The sequence below is a fragment of the Galeopterus variegatus genome, unplaced genomic scaffold, assembly GCF_000696425.1.
Source record: "Galeopterus variegatus unplaced genomic scaffold, G_variegatus-3.0.2 Scaffold3691, whole genome shotgun sequence".
In the NCBI taxonomy this organism is placed as follows: domain Eukaryota; kingdom Metazoa; phylum Chordata; class Mammalia; order Dermoptera; family Cynocephalidae; genus Galeopterus; species Galeopterus variegatus.
This window is the reverse complement of record NW_007729802.1, coordinates 919-20,588: the sequence shown is the minus strand read 5'-3', so window position 1 is coordinate 20,588 and position 19,670 is coordinate 919. Positions and strand designations below refer to the sequence as shown.

The window sequence follows — 19,670 nt, the reverse complement described above, 5'->3', positions numbered from 1 at the left end:
GATATGCACTAGTATTTTTCCCAGTAAAAGATGATATAATAAAAACAGATATTATACTCAGTTTAGAGGTGAGGGAACTGAAAGTCAGAGTGATTCAAATAATTTGTTTCAGGACATCTGGCTAGGATTAAAACCAAAGTCTTCTCCCTCAAGCTTCCTTTCTACTATCTCATTTACTCGTGGAGCTTGTGAGAACTTCACTGTCTGGAACTTCTGTCTGAGTCACTGCACTAATCATGCTGCCCAGAGCAGTGCTGGGCGGGCAGTGGGTACTCAGTAACTGTTTGTTGAGTGACTGAATAAACTGAATGCTGGAGGTTGAATTTTATGTAGCTAAGAAGAAAAGTATTTCAAGCATCCCTGACATTTTCACCTTGATCAATAATTTATTAACAAGAACCAATACCACTATTAATGTACTAACAGTATAGGTACAAAGATTCCATCAGCCTTTATTCTTTTCCATTCATTTATCCCATTTCTGCCTCCTCCTGTGTTATGTGTCAAGTACAGTCTAGTTTTTCTCCTTGTTCTCTAGCTGTTCCCAAGTTAACTCTACACCTCCAGAAGTGATTTATTATGCCATTATAAGGAAACTTTCATTACTTCCTGTTTATAAAATGAGCATGTATGTTCAACATTTTGAGAGAACAAATAATGGTGAAGTATGCTGGTTTGGGAGTCATCAGGTTGGGGTTGGAATCCTGTTGCTTCCACTTGGTGGCTGTGTGACTTGGGGGCAATGCCCTTAACGTTGCTGTCCCTCCAGTTTCCTCCCATCAGGACTTGCATGGGGGTGGCTGTGAGGAGAGGTACTCAGCAGAGGACTTGGCACACAGAAAATGATATATGTGTATAAGTGGCACTATCAGCCAATGAAAATATGTCATTTGTTTAATATACTTTGTGAAGAGTATCATTTATCTAAAATTCAGATTTATTTTTCTAAAACATATAAACCTTTTCCATGTGTATGTTTTCCCACTTAATTTCATGATTTCAGATAGCACCTAACTAAGACCTCTTTTGGTGAATTGCCACAGTATTGCTAAAGTGCTTAATCTGCTGCCACTGTAAAATAAATACAAAATTCCTCTGTTAATTCCTTTGGTAAAAGTAACAAAGCCCTGCTTCTTTAAGCCCAATATGGACCCCATTCACTATTTAACGGGCTCAGAAGCCCAACTATGGGCTCCTTCCCTGGGACTATAGAGGACACAGGTACAGGAGAAGTATATTGATTGAAGTCTCCAACTAGATTCACCACCAGCCTCTTGGGCTGTTCAAGTCAACCAGCTGGCTCGGAAGCCCAACTATGGGCTCCTTCCCTGGGACTATAGAGGACACAGGTACAGGAGAAGTATATCGATTGAAGTCTCCAACTAGATTCACCACCAGCCTCTTGGGCTGTTCAAGTCAACCAGCTGGCTCGGTAGGTCATGATTTTTAAGCCAAATTGACACATTGGCTACTTGACATTGAGTCCATGTAAATTAGTGGGAATATCAGATGGGTATTATCATTGTTGGTACTTTTTCTCATTCTGTGGTAAACATTGTTGGTTTTCCACTCAGCTAGCACCCATCATGCAAGCATCTTTAGGTCACATCCACCCAGTTTCCAAACCCTGGTGGGATGGGGGAGGCTGTATAGTGTGAGAGGGAAGAGAAGTGGGGCCAGAGGGCAAGAGAAGGAGATGAGATCTCCTAACTCACTTTTGTCTCACCCCGCAATGTAAAAGGACATCACTCTGTGGCTGCCTCAGTTTTCTCTTCAGTAAAATGCAGGTGATAATACCTGCCCTGCTTACTCTACAGAGCTGTCATAGGGATGGGATTTTTTTTTAAAGTGCCAAACTGAAATTAATATAAACCAGCATATGTGAAAGTGCTTTGAAACATAAAAGGGGCTTTTAAAATGAGAGTCGATGTCCATTAAATTCATTGCACAATCAAATGGCACAGGGTTTTAGAATTGGAAGGCAACTGGGTTTCACCTCCCAGCCTGCATGAGCCAGATTCCCATTCACATCATTGCTAATAAGGAATCCACCAGGTCCTGGTGAACACCATTCCCATTGGAGGCCAGGGGCAGATGGTGGTTCATGCTCTACTGCTCTACAGGTAGCTCGCTGGTCCTCATATTGGACTGAAATGTCTTTCCATGTAATCTCCCCATTTGTTTTGATTTTTGTTCCAGAACTATACAGAATTCCCCTGAGCCCCATCCATAGGACAGATGTCCTTTTAGATATTTGTTAGGTAATATTGCTCATTTGAGAAGAAAAGAGGTAACATGGTGAAGCAATGTGAAAAAACAAGATCACCCACAATCCTAACAGGCAGAGATAGATCCTGATGACATTTTGGAATATACCTTTACAAATGCTTTTTTTTTTTTTTTTAAAGAAAATTAGATTGTACTTGCATGTTTTGTAAGTCTCTCTTCTTTTACTTACTGAATGTGAGCACCTTTCCATGGCACAAACATAGAGTTGTATAATTTTTAGTTATTCAATATGCTGTCATGTAGGTTTACTCCATTATTGGGCATTTATCTTGGTTTCAATACTTTGCTAATACAAAGAATGTTTTGGTAAGCGTCCTACTCGTTGATTTTATTTTGTTAACTTATTTTTAAATAATTATAGATTTACATGCCGTTGTAAGAAATACTACAAAGACGTCTCTTGTGCCCTTCACTGGTAACATCTTGCATAATTATAAAATGCTATTACACCAGGAAATTGATATTGGTACAATGTTCCAACTTTATTCAGATTTCTCCAGTATTATATGTACTCATTTTTGTGTGCCTGTGTGTGTGTTGAGTGTATTTACTTACATGCAGTTTTATCATCTATATAGATTTGTGTAACCATCACCATAGTCCAGACACAGAACTGTCCCATCATCACAAGGATTTCTGGTGCTACCTTTCGGCAGCTATACCCACTCCCCAATTATTTCATTTTTAACCTGAGTTTTGCTTTCCGTTATATCATTTTGAGACATGGGCCACAGTGATCTACATTTTCTCCTGCCATTCTTCTTCGGCTTGTCCTCTTATTTTGAATTTACACTGAATTTTAGAGTGCCTGATTCTTCTAATTTTAAGATTTCTCTTGATATGATTTTATTTACAGTGGAATTGGCTTTTAATATTGTATATTGAAAACCTGTCACATGGTAGGCATTCAGTAAGCATTTGAGAAATGAAAGCGTGAATTAGTTCAAACATTTATAAGTATTTATTGGGCATCTACTGTGTGGCAGGCACTGTTCTAGGTGAACAAACAGAAAAGACCCTTGACCTTGTCAGGCTTGCATTTTAATAAAATGAGTTAAGGAAATTAATGAACAGATAAATAAGCAAAGAAATAGATAGATAAATAAAGAAGTAACTAGAGAGTTTTTGAATACTGCTTTGAAAGCCATTTCCAAAAGTAAGGACCTTCTTGGTTATTTGGGGTAAAGAGGAACACAGAAAATGTGGTGTACCTTCCCATAGCCTGGGAACATTTACTGAGGCCCAGTTCATCCAAAAGGAGTGCCTTGACCATATTTTGTATAGTTTTCTTCCCTCCAACACTCTGTTCTTCAGTTTGGTCTTTGTTGGTTGGTATTCTAACTACTAGTCATTATTCCCACACTGGAAGGAACCAACAGTTCCCAACCTATATTTTCATAGAAGAACACAATATTCATCTTTCCTTGTGTACACGATTATTTTTTACTTAAAAAATACCTCAAACCTCTTGCTAAAACATTTTATAATAGTTCATCTTTGTTACATTTGCTCCTAATCAAAAGGAATTTTATTAAAAGATGTGTTAGTCCATTTTTGTTGCTTATAACAAAATACACGGAACTGGGTGATTTATAAAGAAAAGCGACATTTATTGCTTACAGTTTCTGAGGCTGGGAAATCCAAAGTCCATGTGGGTGGTTGTGACAGTGACCCAGGGGTCTCACATCGCAAGGTGGTGGAAGCAGAGAGAACAGAGAGAGAGAGAGAGAGAGAGAAAGACAGACTCTCCTCTTCTGTTAAAGCCCTCAGAACCACACCCCTGATCACCATTTTTAATCCATTTACTACTGCAGGGTCCTACAATCCAATCACCTCTTCAAGGCTCCACCTTTCAATTACCATAATAGGATTTCCCACCCTCTCAACAGTCACAGTGGGGGGCTAAGTTTCTAATACATAAAACTTGCAGGACACAATTCATTTCAGGGAGTTTTGGGGGGACATAATTCAATCCACTACAAAAGAATATTAAGAACATTATTCTAATGTTGGTTAATAAGTTTATATTCCAGTAACCAAAGCTCAATTATTTAATTTGTGTCAGGTGAATTTGATATCTGTGGCTAAAAGGAATTGAGGGCCATGAGATATAGTACTTAAAATCTATCCATGTGCATTTGCTGGGATGATTTAAACAGCCATAGTAAATTAATAGGGAGACAGGCAGCCTAACTGATATTTTCAATTTAGTATGAAATGCTAAGTTGAATAAGGGTTTTGATAGCTGGTAAATAGTCAGATATTTTGAAGTGTGCATTTTAGACTTTTTCGGTGATTTCCTGTGCTTATGTCCTGTAATCTTTTTAAGCAGACCCCTGGTTTTTAACTCATCTGATGGTATAGTGTGATCCATCTTAATTTACTGGGTATTGTTGGATTTGAGACATCTTCTCCAGTTAGCTTTGCAAGACTTTGTATACACTGGGTTATGTTAGGATGTTTTTTACTGTGAGGCAGCAGCTTATTCTAGGGCATTATCCTGTTGGCCTCTTTGATCTGGGATCCTTTCTGAGAGAGCCACTCATTAGGTAAGTACCCTTCAATGGAGAGGCAGGGTGCAGAAAATGATAAAATCAATTTATTCTTTACTTCATGCCAACATGAGAAAAGACAAATTACATTTCTTTAGGGAGGAATCCTAAGTGCCTAGCAATTTGGACAGGATAAATGGAGCCTTGGAGAGGAATTTTGAAGGCAACTTTCACTTAAAATTGATAAATTTAGTTACAAGGGAGTTGTACTATTTTACAGAAATGTTATGGGGATTGAATGGGATTATGCATTTATGAAAAAGTGATTTTTAAGGCATAAAGGCTGTATATGTGTTGATATGTTAGGTATGCCCATTTCAATTAGTATATACTATTCTTATCTTTAAATTACTATTTACCCTTATGCATTCAACACTTTTCTTTTTTGCTGTAACACAATTCACAAATTATACTCAAACTAGTAGATGCCCTGGGAAGGCAATCAACATTAGGGCTAATAAAAAGCTTGAATAGTATAAAAGGGCTGGAGGAGGTATTGTAGAACCTTTCTAGCACTTATGAGAGGTAAATTAACACCAATTGCTAAACATAGAAACTGGATAAATTTCAATATTCATTTAGAAATTAATTTTATGATGCTGTCCTAAGTATTAAAATACAGGTTATACTTAAATCATTCAAAGTTTGGCATGTTCACACATGTGCACAAAGTATTTGATAGATATTTACACACTGGGAGACACAATTATGGTCTGACTTTGGAGTTTTGGCAGATCTGGGTTCAAATTCTGGCAAGTTTCCCTACTAGCTTTTTTTGGGTGCGTGTGATCCGAACCCTCGGGCGGGAGCACCACCGCGCTTCCCAAGCGGCGCACTATCCAGTGCGCCACCGGGCCGGCCCGACACGTCCAATTTTTAAAATATTCAATACTATGGTAATGTGTCCTAGAACATCCTCACCTATCTGTCTGTTTCTGTTCACTACCTGCTCAGTTCCAAAAGGTATTTGAGTTAGCTAGAATACAGATGAAACCTGTTGCAGCTTTCTAAGTTGCCTGCAGTGGTCTAGGACATGTGGCAGGGAGGGAGAGAGTAAATGTCATGAAGAATGATTAATTCACAATCAGTCTTGGTTTGAGCTGCAGGCGGTGACATAAATGCAAAGTTGCTTACCACTCATGATTTCTGTTTCCCCCTTTTAACCCTGAAGTTAGTGGCTTTTAGCCTATAGCAGAGAAGAAAAGACTTGCTGTACACAAAACTTATAGTGGGTAAGTAAAACTTAACTATAAAGAAAATAACTTTAGAATAGTGGAATGTTCTAGTTAGCTTCAAAAACAGAACAGAAATCCCCATGTGTAAACAGCTCTAGTCCCAGGAGCCTGTCTTCCTCCTGTCTTGATCTTTTGCCGTTCTTAGCATTTGGCTTCCCCTTCATGGTGCAAGATACTCACCTCAGTTCCAACTATCTAATCCATGTTCCAACCATCAGAAAGGAGAAAAGAGAAAGGAAACTCCTTGCCTTTCAAGTTACAGCTGAGTCATTTAACAGTTCATTCAATAAATAGTTGTTGAGCATCTGCTATGTGCAAAGACTTTTCTAAGCCCTAGGCACTTATCTAAGTGCTGCTCTAAGTGAATAGAAAGCACTCTGTGAACGAAAATCCTCCCATTTGTGGTGCTTATATTCTACTAAGTGTAGAGCTAGTGTGGGGGAAGGTGCCCACACGCAGGGTTTGAGGGTCACATTTAGCTTCCAGACTGGAAATGCAGTCTGCAGCTGGGTGGCTCGATGCTCAGCTAACATTTTAGGAATCTGGTACCAAGGAGAGAAAGGAAAGGATGGGTAATGGGAGCATTTAACAGTCTCTGCTGAAATGAATAAAGAATGAAAATAAGTGGATCAACTGATATGTGATCTCACTGAACGTCAAAAAACAACTTGCAACTGCGCCTTTACAGAGTGTTTTTAAAAGACATTGCTCATTGCATGTGTGTCTAGCATATTTCTGAGTTTATTTCTGGGTACCGTGGTTGGTAAACTGTGGGGAGTCATGTAGTGAGCAAAAGGTTGAGGGACACCTGATAATCTCGTCATGTTAGGGACAGCTGACAGGTGAGGGATGTTAGGTCTAGAGAAGGCCAAGAAGACAGATGCTTCTTTCAACTATTAAAGGGGTAATATGTAATAAAAGTGGACTTGCTTTATGCTACCTTAGAAGATTATCCTAGAGTTGGTATGTAGAACTTAAGAGGAAAAAGATGTTCCTTCAGTGTGAAAGAAAATTTTGTAGCAGCATGAATACTCTCATCTGCTCAGGGTACTATAGAGAGAATTCCCACCCCAAGTGGGGGGCAAAGGTGATCCCCCGAACTCCTTCCAATGTGGTATTCTATCCATAATTCTACTAAATAAATGCCCTGGAAAATAGATGATAGTTAGGAGATTCTGGGATCTTTGTTCCTTGAAGAAGTCTATCTGAATGTAGAAACTTCTGCCAAAGTAAAATAATAATAATAATAATAATAATAATAATAATAATAATAATAATAATAATAATAATAATAATAATAATAATAATAATAATAATAATAATAATAATAATAATAATAATAATAATAATAATAATAATAATAATAATAATAATAATAATAATAATAATAATAATAATAATAATAATAATAATAATAATAATAATAATAATAATAATAATAATAATAATAATAATAATAATAATAATAATAATAATAATAATAATAATAATAATAATAATAATAATAATAATAATAATAATAATAATAATAATAATAATAATAATAATAATAATAATAATAATAATAATAATAATAATACTTGTTTTAGGACACTGCCCTCTCTAATAAAGCCACAATAGAATTTTCCCTGTATTTTTGAATATTTATTTTTCATAAAGCTCTTTGTATGTGAAATATATGAGCCAAGCAGAGATGTGTTTCACAGATCATTATAGGGAAAACAATCAGAATGGGTTAAATTACATGTCATGTAGAATCAGGAACCCTTAATTATCCCTGCCTTGAGAAATGTGCTATCTCTGATTAAAATGCCTTCAGAGAATTAAGTTAGTCCAGGCACAGATACTAATCAATGCATGCAGACTTTGGGCGATGGGATTAATATTACCAGTGAACGTTTATTAAGTGCTTATTACATGGGCTAAGTACTTCATCTTCATATGGCTGCCACCTGTGAAGTGGGGAGCATTATTGCCCCCATTTTGTAGATGCAGAAACTGAGGTTCATGTACCTGGAACCCAAATACAAGTCTGTTTGGCACTATAGTCCATGATCTTAACCATTGGCTGCACTATATCTTAATGAAGTTGGGATGTCATTGTAAGAATTTCAAGTCTAGGGATGATGGGACCAGTTTTGACTAAATAGTAGAAGGCAGTAGGCAGATACTTGATTCTTACAGTTTGTTTTGGAGCAGGACAGCAGGCTATGGTGATGGTGGGAGGGAGGGGGCAGGAAGAGAGCTAGTTGGAGGAGGCCTTTGAAGTCAGCATCCTTATCTTAAAACAAAATAAGGGAGGTGCTGTCTTTTGGCCAAAAACACGCACCGTGTGTATATATGTATAGTTTTAATAGTGAAAAATGTCAGTCAAAAGGGCCCTTAAGTCTGGTGGTTTTTAATGGAAATACAAACATTTTCTGAGCTAGAGAGGTATAGTCTTTCAGCTTAAATAATCATAATCAGCAGTTAAATAATCTAAATGCTTGTGAATTGTAGAGCTTAAATAATTTCAAGCACCATACTTCATGTTATCTGCATCCTCACAGCAGCCCCGTGGGAGCTAGGGAAGGTCACTCATTAAAACGGGGGGAGAGAAATCTGTGGGCCTTCCAACCTCCTAAAATGTGTCAAGTCAAAGAGGGAAGTTGTAGCTAAAATCATGTTAGAGGAATTCCAAGAAGTACCTCATCTGACACTGTGGCAGGGCATTGCCAGATTTAACCTCACAAGGCAAGGGACGGAGCAGCCATATCACACAGAGACCAAGGGACAGACAGCACAGTGGGTCACACATCAAGTCCTGAAACAAGAATTATTTGGAGCACTCAGCAGAGCTCTTGGGACTCTAGTTCATAGCCTAAATCTGCCAATTATAGCCGGGTGAGCTCAGGCAAACCCGACCCAGTCTCTTCATCTGTGAATAGGGTTCTGGACTCAGACCACCACGTAAGTATTCTATGATTCTCTGAAGCCATGGCTCTCAACTAGAGGTGATTTTTCCCCACAGAAGAACATCTGGCAAGGTCTGGAGACATTTTTGGTCATCACAACTAGAGGGGAGGTGCTACTGGCACCTAGTGGGTAGAGGCCAGGGGTACTGCTAAACATCCTACAATGCACAGGACAGCCTCCAACAACAACGAATTATCCAGGCCAAAATGCCAATGGTACTGAGGTTAAGAAACCAATTATTAGCCTCCCTTTTATAGACTGGTGTTTCTTAAACTAAGGAAGGAGAAAAAGCTTTGTAGGGGCTTATCTCTGATTTAGCTTGATTTATTTTCAAAAGGGGCCTACACAGGATATCTTTTCCCCCACTCAAAATTATGATCCTGCCCAAATGGTGTGGTGGCCTGGGGACTTACCATTTTGTGTAGATTACTTTTTACTTCCTGACTCTGGCTTGCTTCTTGGGACTACAGACTAGCTCATCATGTAGCTCCCCAGTGGAAATGGCACAAGTTTCAGATCCAAATACTCAGAATACTGAGCTTTCTGTGAGATATAAACCCTGGCTGGGATCCAAAAGACCTGTTCCAATGATGCCTGCTGCTCAGTAGACCTATCCAGCTCCAGTATTCCATCATGCTTTGGCCTGTGGCTCTCTCTGGTCCTCAGTTTGCTCTGCTATACATTAAGGGTATGAGATTGGACAGTCCTTGAAGAATTGGCCAGCCCTGTAAATTGATGCTTGATTATAGCGGCCCCTTTCATTCTCTCTCCACCTTTGTCTCCTCCTTCCTTTCTTTCCTTCCTTCATGACATCCCTCTGGGTAGCCAGATTTTTTTTTTTTTGTATGAGATTGGACAGTCCTTGAAGAATTGGCCAGCCCTGTAAATTGATGCTTGATTATAGCAGCCCCTTTCACTCTCTCTCCACCTTTGTCTCCTCCTTCCTTTCTTTCCTTCCTTCATGACATCCCTCTGGGTAGCCAGATTTTTTTTTTTTTCCCCAGAGAAACACTGCTTGTAGTGGTCATTTAGAGCAGAAAGAAGAAAACTGAGAACACTGGAGAGGTGGAGAATGCATGCAGGAGCAGGGCCTGAAGGCATCAGAGGGAAACAGAGGCTGCTCAGATGCTAGGTGCCAGCTGCCTCGACAGGGAAGGACAGGACTTGGGGCAAATCCCAACTCATGTAGGGTTGCTCTGCCTTCTTTAATGTCTTCTTTGCATAGGTGAGATCTAGTCCAGGTATCAGGGGAAGCTTCAACCCTAAGGATGTACCGGGTAAAGATTAAGATCTACATCCTCATTGGAAGGAGGGATCACAAAAAGCTCCAAATCAATGGAAACTTACAGGGTTTTAGGGGAGGGATAGCATAGAGTCGGGGAAGGCTTTGAATGTTCTTGGCCCCTGGTTACGGCGTAATGAAAGTCTGTTGAAGGAATGAATGAATGTTGATGAAAATGGTACTTTGCCTCCACTGGCTGCTCCTCCTCCCTCCCCGCTTTCTTATCCACTCCCCTCTTCTCTTCAACCCAATCTTCTCTTTCTTTTCTTCACTTCAACCCACCTGCCTCTCTCCCTTTCTTCTTTTCTCCTCTTTTCCTGCCCCTGCTTTGGAGCTTTATAAAGTGCAGGAGATCCAAATGTTTTCTGAATTTTCTCAACATAATGGTTGTCTTGCAAGATTCTAATTTTGATTATTGGGCAGGAGGCAGACCAGACGCATGGGGGGGAGGAGAGAGAGAGATAAAGAGAACATGCACATGCATGTGTGTCTGGTGCAGAAGGAGCTGGCCCTGGCATTTTTGCCTGGGGAGTGAGGTGTGTTAAGAGGAGACCACTCAGTTCCCCAGGAGGAAAGCGATTGAGAACTATAGCTTGAAGTCAAGCCGCCAATCAAGTACGGCAAGTCTTTTGTTTTCCAGGCACAGAATTTGGGAACCAACCCGATTATGAAAATTGAAATGCAGTGTTTGGCTTGATCTTTGGGCTCAGCCAGTATCCCTGGGATCTTAATTCGTTTTCCAGGCACAGAATTTGGGAACCAACCCGATTATGAAAATTGAAATGCAGTGTTTGGCCTGATCTTTGGGCTCAGCCAGTATCCCTGGGATCTTAATTTGAACCTGCAGGAGGCTGAGGCCAACTTTGAGAATCTGTTATTACCTCACACCCGATGATGCTCCACTTACGTGAAGAGATTTGCAGAGCGCACTGCAGCGAGTGCCAGCATGCAGTTATGGTAACAGTTAAATTGCTGTCTTTCTGCTCTATTTTGAAATTGGTGTTTGTGTGTTCACTTCACTGAGCTCTGAGCTTGGAGCTTCTTTCTCCTCCTGGCTCTGCCTCTAGGAGTTTTCTTGGAAAACAGCCCCTTCAGTGCATTTCCAAGGCTCCTGACAGCTAATGCTTTATTATAAGGCAGTGTGGGATTGGGTGGGCCCACTGGTTGTTCTCTGCTCTCCCCAACCCCTGTCGCTCTCTGGGAAGCTGACCCCTGTGGGCCGCATCACCGGGGTTCCCTTGCTATCTGGCTTCTGGTTGGGTCTGAGGCCAGTAAGAGGAACCGCAGGAGATGGTGGGGTGGGAGGAGAAAAAGGCTAGAGAATTTCCTCCCTGTTCCCTGCTTGCTTTGGGGCCACGTCTCTGGCAGTAGTGGTTTCCATCCATGACTGTAGCACCCTTTTGCAGTGCCCGTCTGTGGCTCCAGCTGTGGCTGGGACAACTCATTTCTCCTTTTAGACCTTCAGCTTGCCATGTGGATGGCTGCCCACTGTGGCTAGTTTCTGGGTGCCCCGGCGTCTCTTGTTTGTTTCATTAACCTGGCCTGCCCTCCTTCTGTAGCCCCTCCGTTAAAGTCTCCTCATTGGAACTGTCTGTGGTAAATTCTGTTTCCCTTCAGGACCCAGACCAGTACAGTGGAGAAGCCCATAGTGCCGCAGTCAGATATGTAAGTTTTGTTAGAATGATTTAAGAAAGTGTTGTTAGAAAATGTTTATATTCCCCATATTAAGTAATTTTAGAAAAAGAAGCAGATTGCTTGATGCTAAAGTCAAAACACTTAAACGAAACTGCCATTCTGTGGTTTTCTAAAAAGGAATGGCTTTCAAATGACCCTTCAACCTGAGTGACTGCTGCTACCCCCACTTTAGAAAGATGTGGGGCTGAGGTTCACAGAATCAGCCTGTCTCAGGACTAGTGAGAACAGCCCCCTACTCCTGCCGTGTGCAAGGAAATAAACACACACCTTATTCTTCAGGCTTGGGGAAGTTGGTTTGACTAAAAGGAGGAGGTTCTTGAGATGGAAGTAGAGAGAACATTCTAGGGGTCCCTGGCTAGAGTACAAATTAGCTGTCTCCAAGCCATGGGTAGCATTCCTTCAGCCAGACTCAGAGCACTTTTGGTTTCTGTGAAGCTGAAGGCAACTGCAGCTTCTTGTAGCAACTACTGTAGTGCAGCACACTAGAGTGAGGTCTAAGCTAAGCATGCCTTCTTATTGATTCGGTCATTTGTTTAGTCAGTGACCCATTCATAAAACAAATCATGCCAGGTAGTCACAACATCATTCATCCAACAGTCTTTTATGGGGTTAGCCTGGAAACTTAGTCATCATTCGAATCCATTTTCTTTCCTTTGGGGACATAAACTTTTAAATTCTGTGCAACTGATTTCAACATGAACCTTTTTAATCTATTTTCATGTTTAGGCACTGCCTGCATCTTATGTTTCTAGAGCAACTATTTCCTAAATGGCTTCAAAGCTTTCCTTTGCAGACTTTCATTTGTTTAGAAGACCTTTCTATTGAAGCTAAGTAAACTGCCCATTTGGAAAGGTGACTTTGTCTAATGCCTATATTTATTTATATTGAATGACTGATTGATTGATTGATTATGCATATTCATGAAGTACAAAGCTGACCATCACTACCTGTGCCCAAGATGTGATGGTCAGATCAATACTGTCAGCATGACCATTACCACAAATTGTGATTATTCCCCATGTCCCCCAACCAATTAATACCCAGCCTTCCTCCCCCTCCCCCAAATGCCTATATTTAGAGAAGAGAATTTTTTTTTTTTCCTTTTTGTCTTTTTCGTGTCCGGCAACGGATTGCAACCCTCAGTGTCGCGCCCGTACCAGACCGGGACTGGCAACGGGATCGCAACCCTCGGTATTGCTCCCACACCTCGCTCAGCCAGTGAGCGGGAACCGGTCTGTATGTGGGATCCGAACCCTCAGCAGGAGCACCACCATGCTCCCAAGCGGCGCACTGTAGCAGTGCGCCACCGGGCCAGCCCCGAGAAGAGAATTTTTTTAAATTGTTGGTCAATTGACAATTACTGACTGAGTCATATTTTCTAAAAATGTGCTATGAAAGGCCTGCCTTTCAGTGTGACATTCATGCTGATATCTGGGGAGAAACACACAACCACCCGAATGAGGTATGATTGTTAAGTCTGGTATTGATGAGTGGTGGTTTCTCTTCCTTACAGGTCAGGGATGCCTCTGTGGAATGGAGTGGAGTATTCCTATGAGAATCATCTCTTCCCTAAGGGGTGGCTCAGTGGGCTTGGGTAAATTACTGTTAAATTTTTTTTTTAATGTCAATTACATACAAAAGTAAAATGAACCCCACATACTCTTCACCCAGCATCAGCCATTATTTAACTCATTGTCAATCCTGTTTCCTTTCTATCCCATGCTTCCCCACTCCTATATCTGGATTATTTTGAAGCAAATCTTAGACATTGTATCATTTCATTCATAAATATTTCAGTATAAATGTTATTTTTTCAGATAAACATTTTGACACCAAATTACAAACACTTTAAGGTGGAGGAGAATTCTAACGAAGGCCTTTCCCCATAAAATTGAAATCCCCTGGGACCCAAATGTGAAATGCTTAGATTTTAATTTTTTTTTAAATGTTGCTATAAAGCAGCAAAATGGACCATTTGGTGGTATTGTATAAACTCTTCAGGATTTTGAAGAAATGAGCTAACAGCTTTCAAAGTGTGAACTTGAACTGGTAGTTGGTCACATGTTCTACAGCCAAGAGTTCTTGGGTCTTGATTAATGGTGGCTTTTCTAGAGAATGAAACCAAGATTAAGCTCTCTTTGTAATGGGATTAAACTCCTAAACCTCTGGCAATGTCTGGACTTAACCATTCAGCTTCTTGCCCTGTTTTTGTTTGTGATAACACTGGCATCACATCAACATGTGCCCAGAACCCCCCACTTTTTGGAAAAAAATTAATTTCTGCAGTGTTGCTCTTGAATTCAACTGTCATTTATTCATCAATAACTAGGGACCTCCCACTACACTATATGCTAATCCAGTCAGGGCTCAGATGTAGTCCCTGCTTTCCAGAACCTTGCTCTAGTCTTGATTATTTTAATGCCTATTGTACATCTAAAGTTGGCACCACTTTGGTGATTTGAGCAGGCAGTGAGATGGCTTCCATATCTGAATGTCCCTCAGTTTGGTAACCATAGGATAGCATTGGGTTGAGCCAGTTTTGTTTTTTGGGCTTTGCTTTCAAATCTGGTTGCTCTAGAGAGGAATGACTCAACAAGGCATAAGAGCTAGCTAAGGAACATAGGCAGCGTTCTTGCCTTGGCTGCAATAGAAGCTGGGAGAGAAGGTGTTCCAAAGGGGGCAGGAAATGTGGAGGCCAGAGTTTCACACCAAAAAAGACTTTGTGTCCGTCACATTTCAGCTGGCAATTGGCTTTGAGCCAAGCAAGACCAAGTGGTGACAATTAAGCATTGTCATGGAAACAGTGTTTCATAGCATCTAACCTGTGATCTCATCTGGTGGTGCTCCTTAACTCCTCCACAGCATCTCTGGGAAAAGGGTCTTTTAGCCTCTGCCTGGACCCTGAGGTGATGAGGGATGCATTAGCACAAGAGTGGAGTGCCAGGGCTTTGGGGAGTCGATGACTTGGGTTAATCGACTCACCCTGTGACCTCGACCAAGTGTGTAAATGACATTACCTCCCCTGTGGGGTTCTTCTGAGAATTAAATGAGTTAATACATATAAAATACATATAAAATACTTAGCCCAGATCTGCTGCTTAGTAAGGCTTAGTGAATCTAGTGATCAAAGTTCTGAGGGAACTCATTCTGTCTTCGTAAAACTCTGTCTCTTAAAGAGTTTGCCTTTTGTTGTACTATAGTAACTTTCCTTATCATTTCACCCCTTTGTTCTTTAGTTTTTTTACATTTTAATTTTTGAGGCAACTAAAGCATTTAGTCCTTCACAGCTCTTGAGTATTAAAGGCAATTCTTCTGTTCTCTCCTTTCTGCAATAGCCTCCATGCTGCAGAATCTTCTAACTTCCATGTGAAAGTGTCTGGTTTCTTCTCTTCTTCTTATGACAGGTTTTGAGGACCCATCTCCTTTGGAAATTCTGTGCATTCTTTTTCTGACGCGAGGAAGGGGGATAGAAGGAGTCTTTCATATGGGGCTCACAATCAAATACAATATTCAAATGGCTAATAAAAGGAATTCAGTGATCGAACAGATGAGGTCTTGCTAAAAGCCCCAAAACAGCTCTGGAAGTTTCTGTTGAAAGTAGCCATTTATATGGAGGGGAGAAGGTTCCAAAATGTGCCCCCCATAAGTATGCAGTAATAGTTAACCTTCTACTACAACATCCTTAACTACTAACCTTATTTTTCCCTTAAAACAAATAAATTTCCCTCCAAGCAGGGCTAGCACCTCCTTTTTCCTTAATTCTGTATTCTTCCTGACATGTGGCTATTGAAAGTTAGTTACTAACCCAAGTTGTTTTTCCCAAGCTGCCCTTAGAGATGCTATTTCCGCAATGTATAGTAACCTTGTTTACATTCACGTTGGTCAGCTGTAACTGGATATGAAATTTTTGGCATTACTTTTCCCTCATGATGGTATTAGAAATAATTTATATATTTATAATAAGAAAGGATTTTAAAAAACAAGATACACAATGGAAGAGGCTCTCAGAACTGATCCAGAATTTTCAGAGTTATTGAACTTAGAAAATATTATTTAAAACTCCATCTTCGAGTTAAGCTTTTTAATGCAACTAAAAGTGTATACATGAAAATCTGTGGGAGCAAACATGAACCTCTTTCCATTGCATAAAATAATGTTTTATTATTTTAATATTTGAAATAATACAATGATTTTTTAAAAGAATATAAAACTTTAGGATGCAACTAAAAGTGTATACATGAAAATCTGTGGGAGCAAACATGAACCTCTTTCCATTGCAAAAAATAATGTTTTATTATTTTAATATTTGAAATAATACAATGATTTTTTAAAAGAATATAAAACTTTAGGAGAAGAAGAGTTGACTCCTGCCAAGGGTGACCTCAGTCAAAATGGGTTTCTACCCCTTAGCATCTCTGAAAACATGTTTTCTTTAAGTTTTATTAACTGAGGAAATAATAGTGATCAAAATTATGGAATGGGATGGTGTTTTTATTGAGCAGCAGCCAGTGGAGGATCACAAGGGCTTTGGCCTCTGATGTTGAAGTCCACAGAACAAGGGCTCTCCGAGATCAGCTGGGAGGGCAGGAGGGCTGACTTCTGTTGCCAGGGAGTTCTTTTTCCTTTTTTTGTAAGCTGACTGAATCACGCCCTTGTATTCTGAATTTTCTTAGTGCCATTTGCTTTGGCCCCTGTGGCACCCAGAGCAGAATCGATCAAGTACAAGCTCCAGGTTTCTTAAATCCAGCCAACAAACAGATTATGGGAATCTAGTGAATGTTCCTGCACCTTAGACACAGGTTGTATTATGACCAGCTCTTCCCACCTCTGGAGTGAAGCCTGCCTGTTGGACAGGCAGAGCCTGAGTGTGCATGTGTTTTTGTACGTGGTACACACACACTCAGGTGCTTCCTGGTGAGCTCTAGAGGTGAAGGTTACTTCATGCAAAGATTAAGGGAGCAGTAAATTTCTCTTTAATATGTAGAGGTGTACACGTGGTTGGTAAAGCAGGAGAAAGGAGGAGGAGGTATGATATCATTATGGCAGGGCCAAGTGAATATGGACGATCATCTGCACTTGATGATCAGAAATTCTCTAACTGCCAGATATTCTAACAGTATAATGGCTTGGATAGTATTCATTCATTGTGTTATTTTTATTCAAGATAAAAATGGTAAGTCACATTTGTATAGAACTTTGTAATTATAAAAGTGCTTTCTTTTTTATGGCATTTTAAAGTGACTGATAGCAGCGATGTTATTTCTCTTTGCATATATAAAAAATCTAGAATAAATGATGTTTATCTTGAAATAGATTTACCTTTTGTTAAAAAATAGAAATTATGTATGCATATTATGAGAGACACTGACTATCAAAAATAAGAAAGCACTTATCCAAGAAAAAGACTTAACATTTTAAATTCTTTTTTTCCTTTAGCCTCTTCTCCCATGCATACATTTTGCATAGATGTGAATGCACTTTATTACTATTTTTCTCTCTCTCTCTTTTTTTTAATCTACATGGAGTGATGCTTATTACTCTTTAGGTATTGTGAAATAAATATTTTAAAAAATATATAGATGGAATAGTGCATGTATAGTCACTGAGTGAAAGGGAACTATTATTGTTTAGATTCAGAAATCATGCACAGGGTTTAACTATTCAAATTAAACCCCAAAACATGCATTTAGCACCTGTTACACACCAGCCCTGAAGGAAGGAAGAGGAAAGAAGGAAGACTAAATAATACCAAAACACAAGAAACCATAAACACCTATTGAATTTTCAATATTCAGAATAAAGAAATCATTCAAGGCAATGAAAGAAATCACAAGGCAATATAAAATAAGTTTTTGAGCAATTTAACCAACATTAACAATGACTTGACAAAAAAGCCTTTTTAGCTTTCCTGGATTCTTCCTGTGCAAAATTCCCTGGACATCTTGAATGCCAGGTTTCTTTCAAAAATGCTGAAGAGAAAGCATTCTTGAATATCATTGCCAGTGAAGAAGAAATTATTGGTAATGTGGTTATGAACTAGAAAAAAAATTGTGTGGACTATTTATTTCTGAAAACTCAAAGCTATGTACAGGGCACTTTCATACCATTCACAAAAATGAACTCAAAATGGGTCATAGACCTAAATGAAAGAGTTAATACTATAACACTACTACAGTAAAACATAGGTACAAATATTTGTGAGCTTGTGTTAGACATAGCCTTTTAAAATATGATACTGAAAGCACAAGCAACTAAGGAAAAATAGATAAACTGGAGTTCATCAAAATTAAAAACTTCTGTGCTTCAAAGGATATTATCAAAAAGAGACAACCCACAAAGTGGGAGAAAATATTTGAAAATCATGTATCTGGTAAGAGACTTATATCTAAAATGTATGAAGAACTCTTACAACTTAACAATAACAATTCAAAGAATCCAAGTGAGATACCACTTTACACCCACTAGGATGGCTATAAGAAAAAAAGACAGAAAATTGCAAGTGCTGGTGAGGATGCGGAGTAACTGGAAATCTTATATATTTGCCAGAGGGATTGTAAAATGGTGCAGCCACTTTGGAAAACAGTTTGGCAGTTTCTAAAAATGTTAAACACAGAAATCCCACTGGTGAGGATGCGGAGTAACTGGAAATCTTATATATTTGCCAGAGGGATTGTAAAATGGTGTAGCCACTTTGGAAAACAGTTTGGCAGTTTCTAAAAATGTTAAACACAGAAATCCCGTATGACTCAGCAATACCACCCCTAGTTATATACCCAAGAGAAATAAAAACATATAGCAACACAAAAACTTGTGCATGAATGTTTATAGCAGCATTGTGCATAATAGCTAAAAAGTGGAAACAATCCAAATGGATGAATTGATATTGAATGGATAAACAAAATATGGATAAAACAAAATATTCAATGGAATATTATTCCATAATAAGAGTAAATGGAATACTGATAGTTGCTACAGCATGGAAGAACCATGAAAACATCATGCTAAGTGAAAGAAGTCACAAAAGACCACGTATTGTATGATTCAACTTATATGACAAATAGGCAAATCCAGAGACAGAAAGTAGATTAGTGGTTGCTTGGGGCTGGTGGAGGGGGAGTGGGAGGTGACTGGTAATAGGTACGAAATTTTGCTTGGGGTGATGAAAATTTTCTAAAAGTTGATTTGGGTGATGGTTTTACAACTCTGTGACTATACAAAAATCCATTGAATTGTACACTTCAAATGGGTGAATTATATGGTATGGGAATATCTCAGTAAATCTCTTAAGGGGGACTCTGCACAGAGCTGTGAATTTGTTAGAGACATACAAGTTATGGTCCATATCCATGTTTGTTTATAATCTGTTTGAAGGGGGGATGGTGGCAACAATGATGATGAAGCTGGTGATGATGGTGATGACAGTGACGTTGATGATGGTGATGGTTTTGTAAAGACTGAATTTGAGGGGCTTTCTGAGGCATCTATGTGATGTGCTTCCAGGAGTCTTCAGTCATAGGCCTTGAGTTGCACATGGTGGTTAGGAACACCTGTCATTGGCCAGTGTCTTGCTTTTTGATCAGATATTATCTTTCAGTAAGGCTTGTAGAAACTGCATATTGGCCTATGCTATGGATTAAATATGTCCCCCAAAAGGCCATGTAT

General features: G+C 39.4%; 1 protein-coding gene across 1 annotated transcript in view; it reads left to right on the top strand.

The window, feature by feature from the left end:
* Window positions 1-19,455, top strand: part of LOC103601342 (ERC protein 2-like) — a gene marked incomplete at both ends in the record, with an annotated part of 200,878 nt that extends 181,423 nt beyond the window's left edge. Inside the window, one exon of the mRNA XM_008585740.1 lies at window positions 19,380-19,455. Within this exon, the coding sequence (XP_008583962.1) occupies window positions 19,380-19,455 (76 nt within the window). The remainder of the gene's footprint in view (window positions 1-19,379) is intronic.
* Window positions 19,456-19,670: the final 215 nt, after the last annotated feature.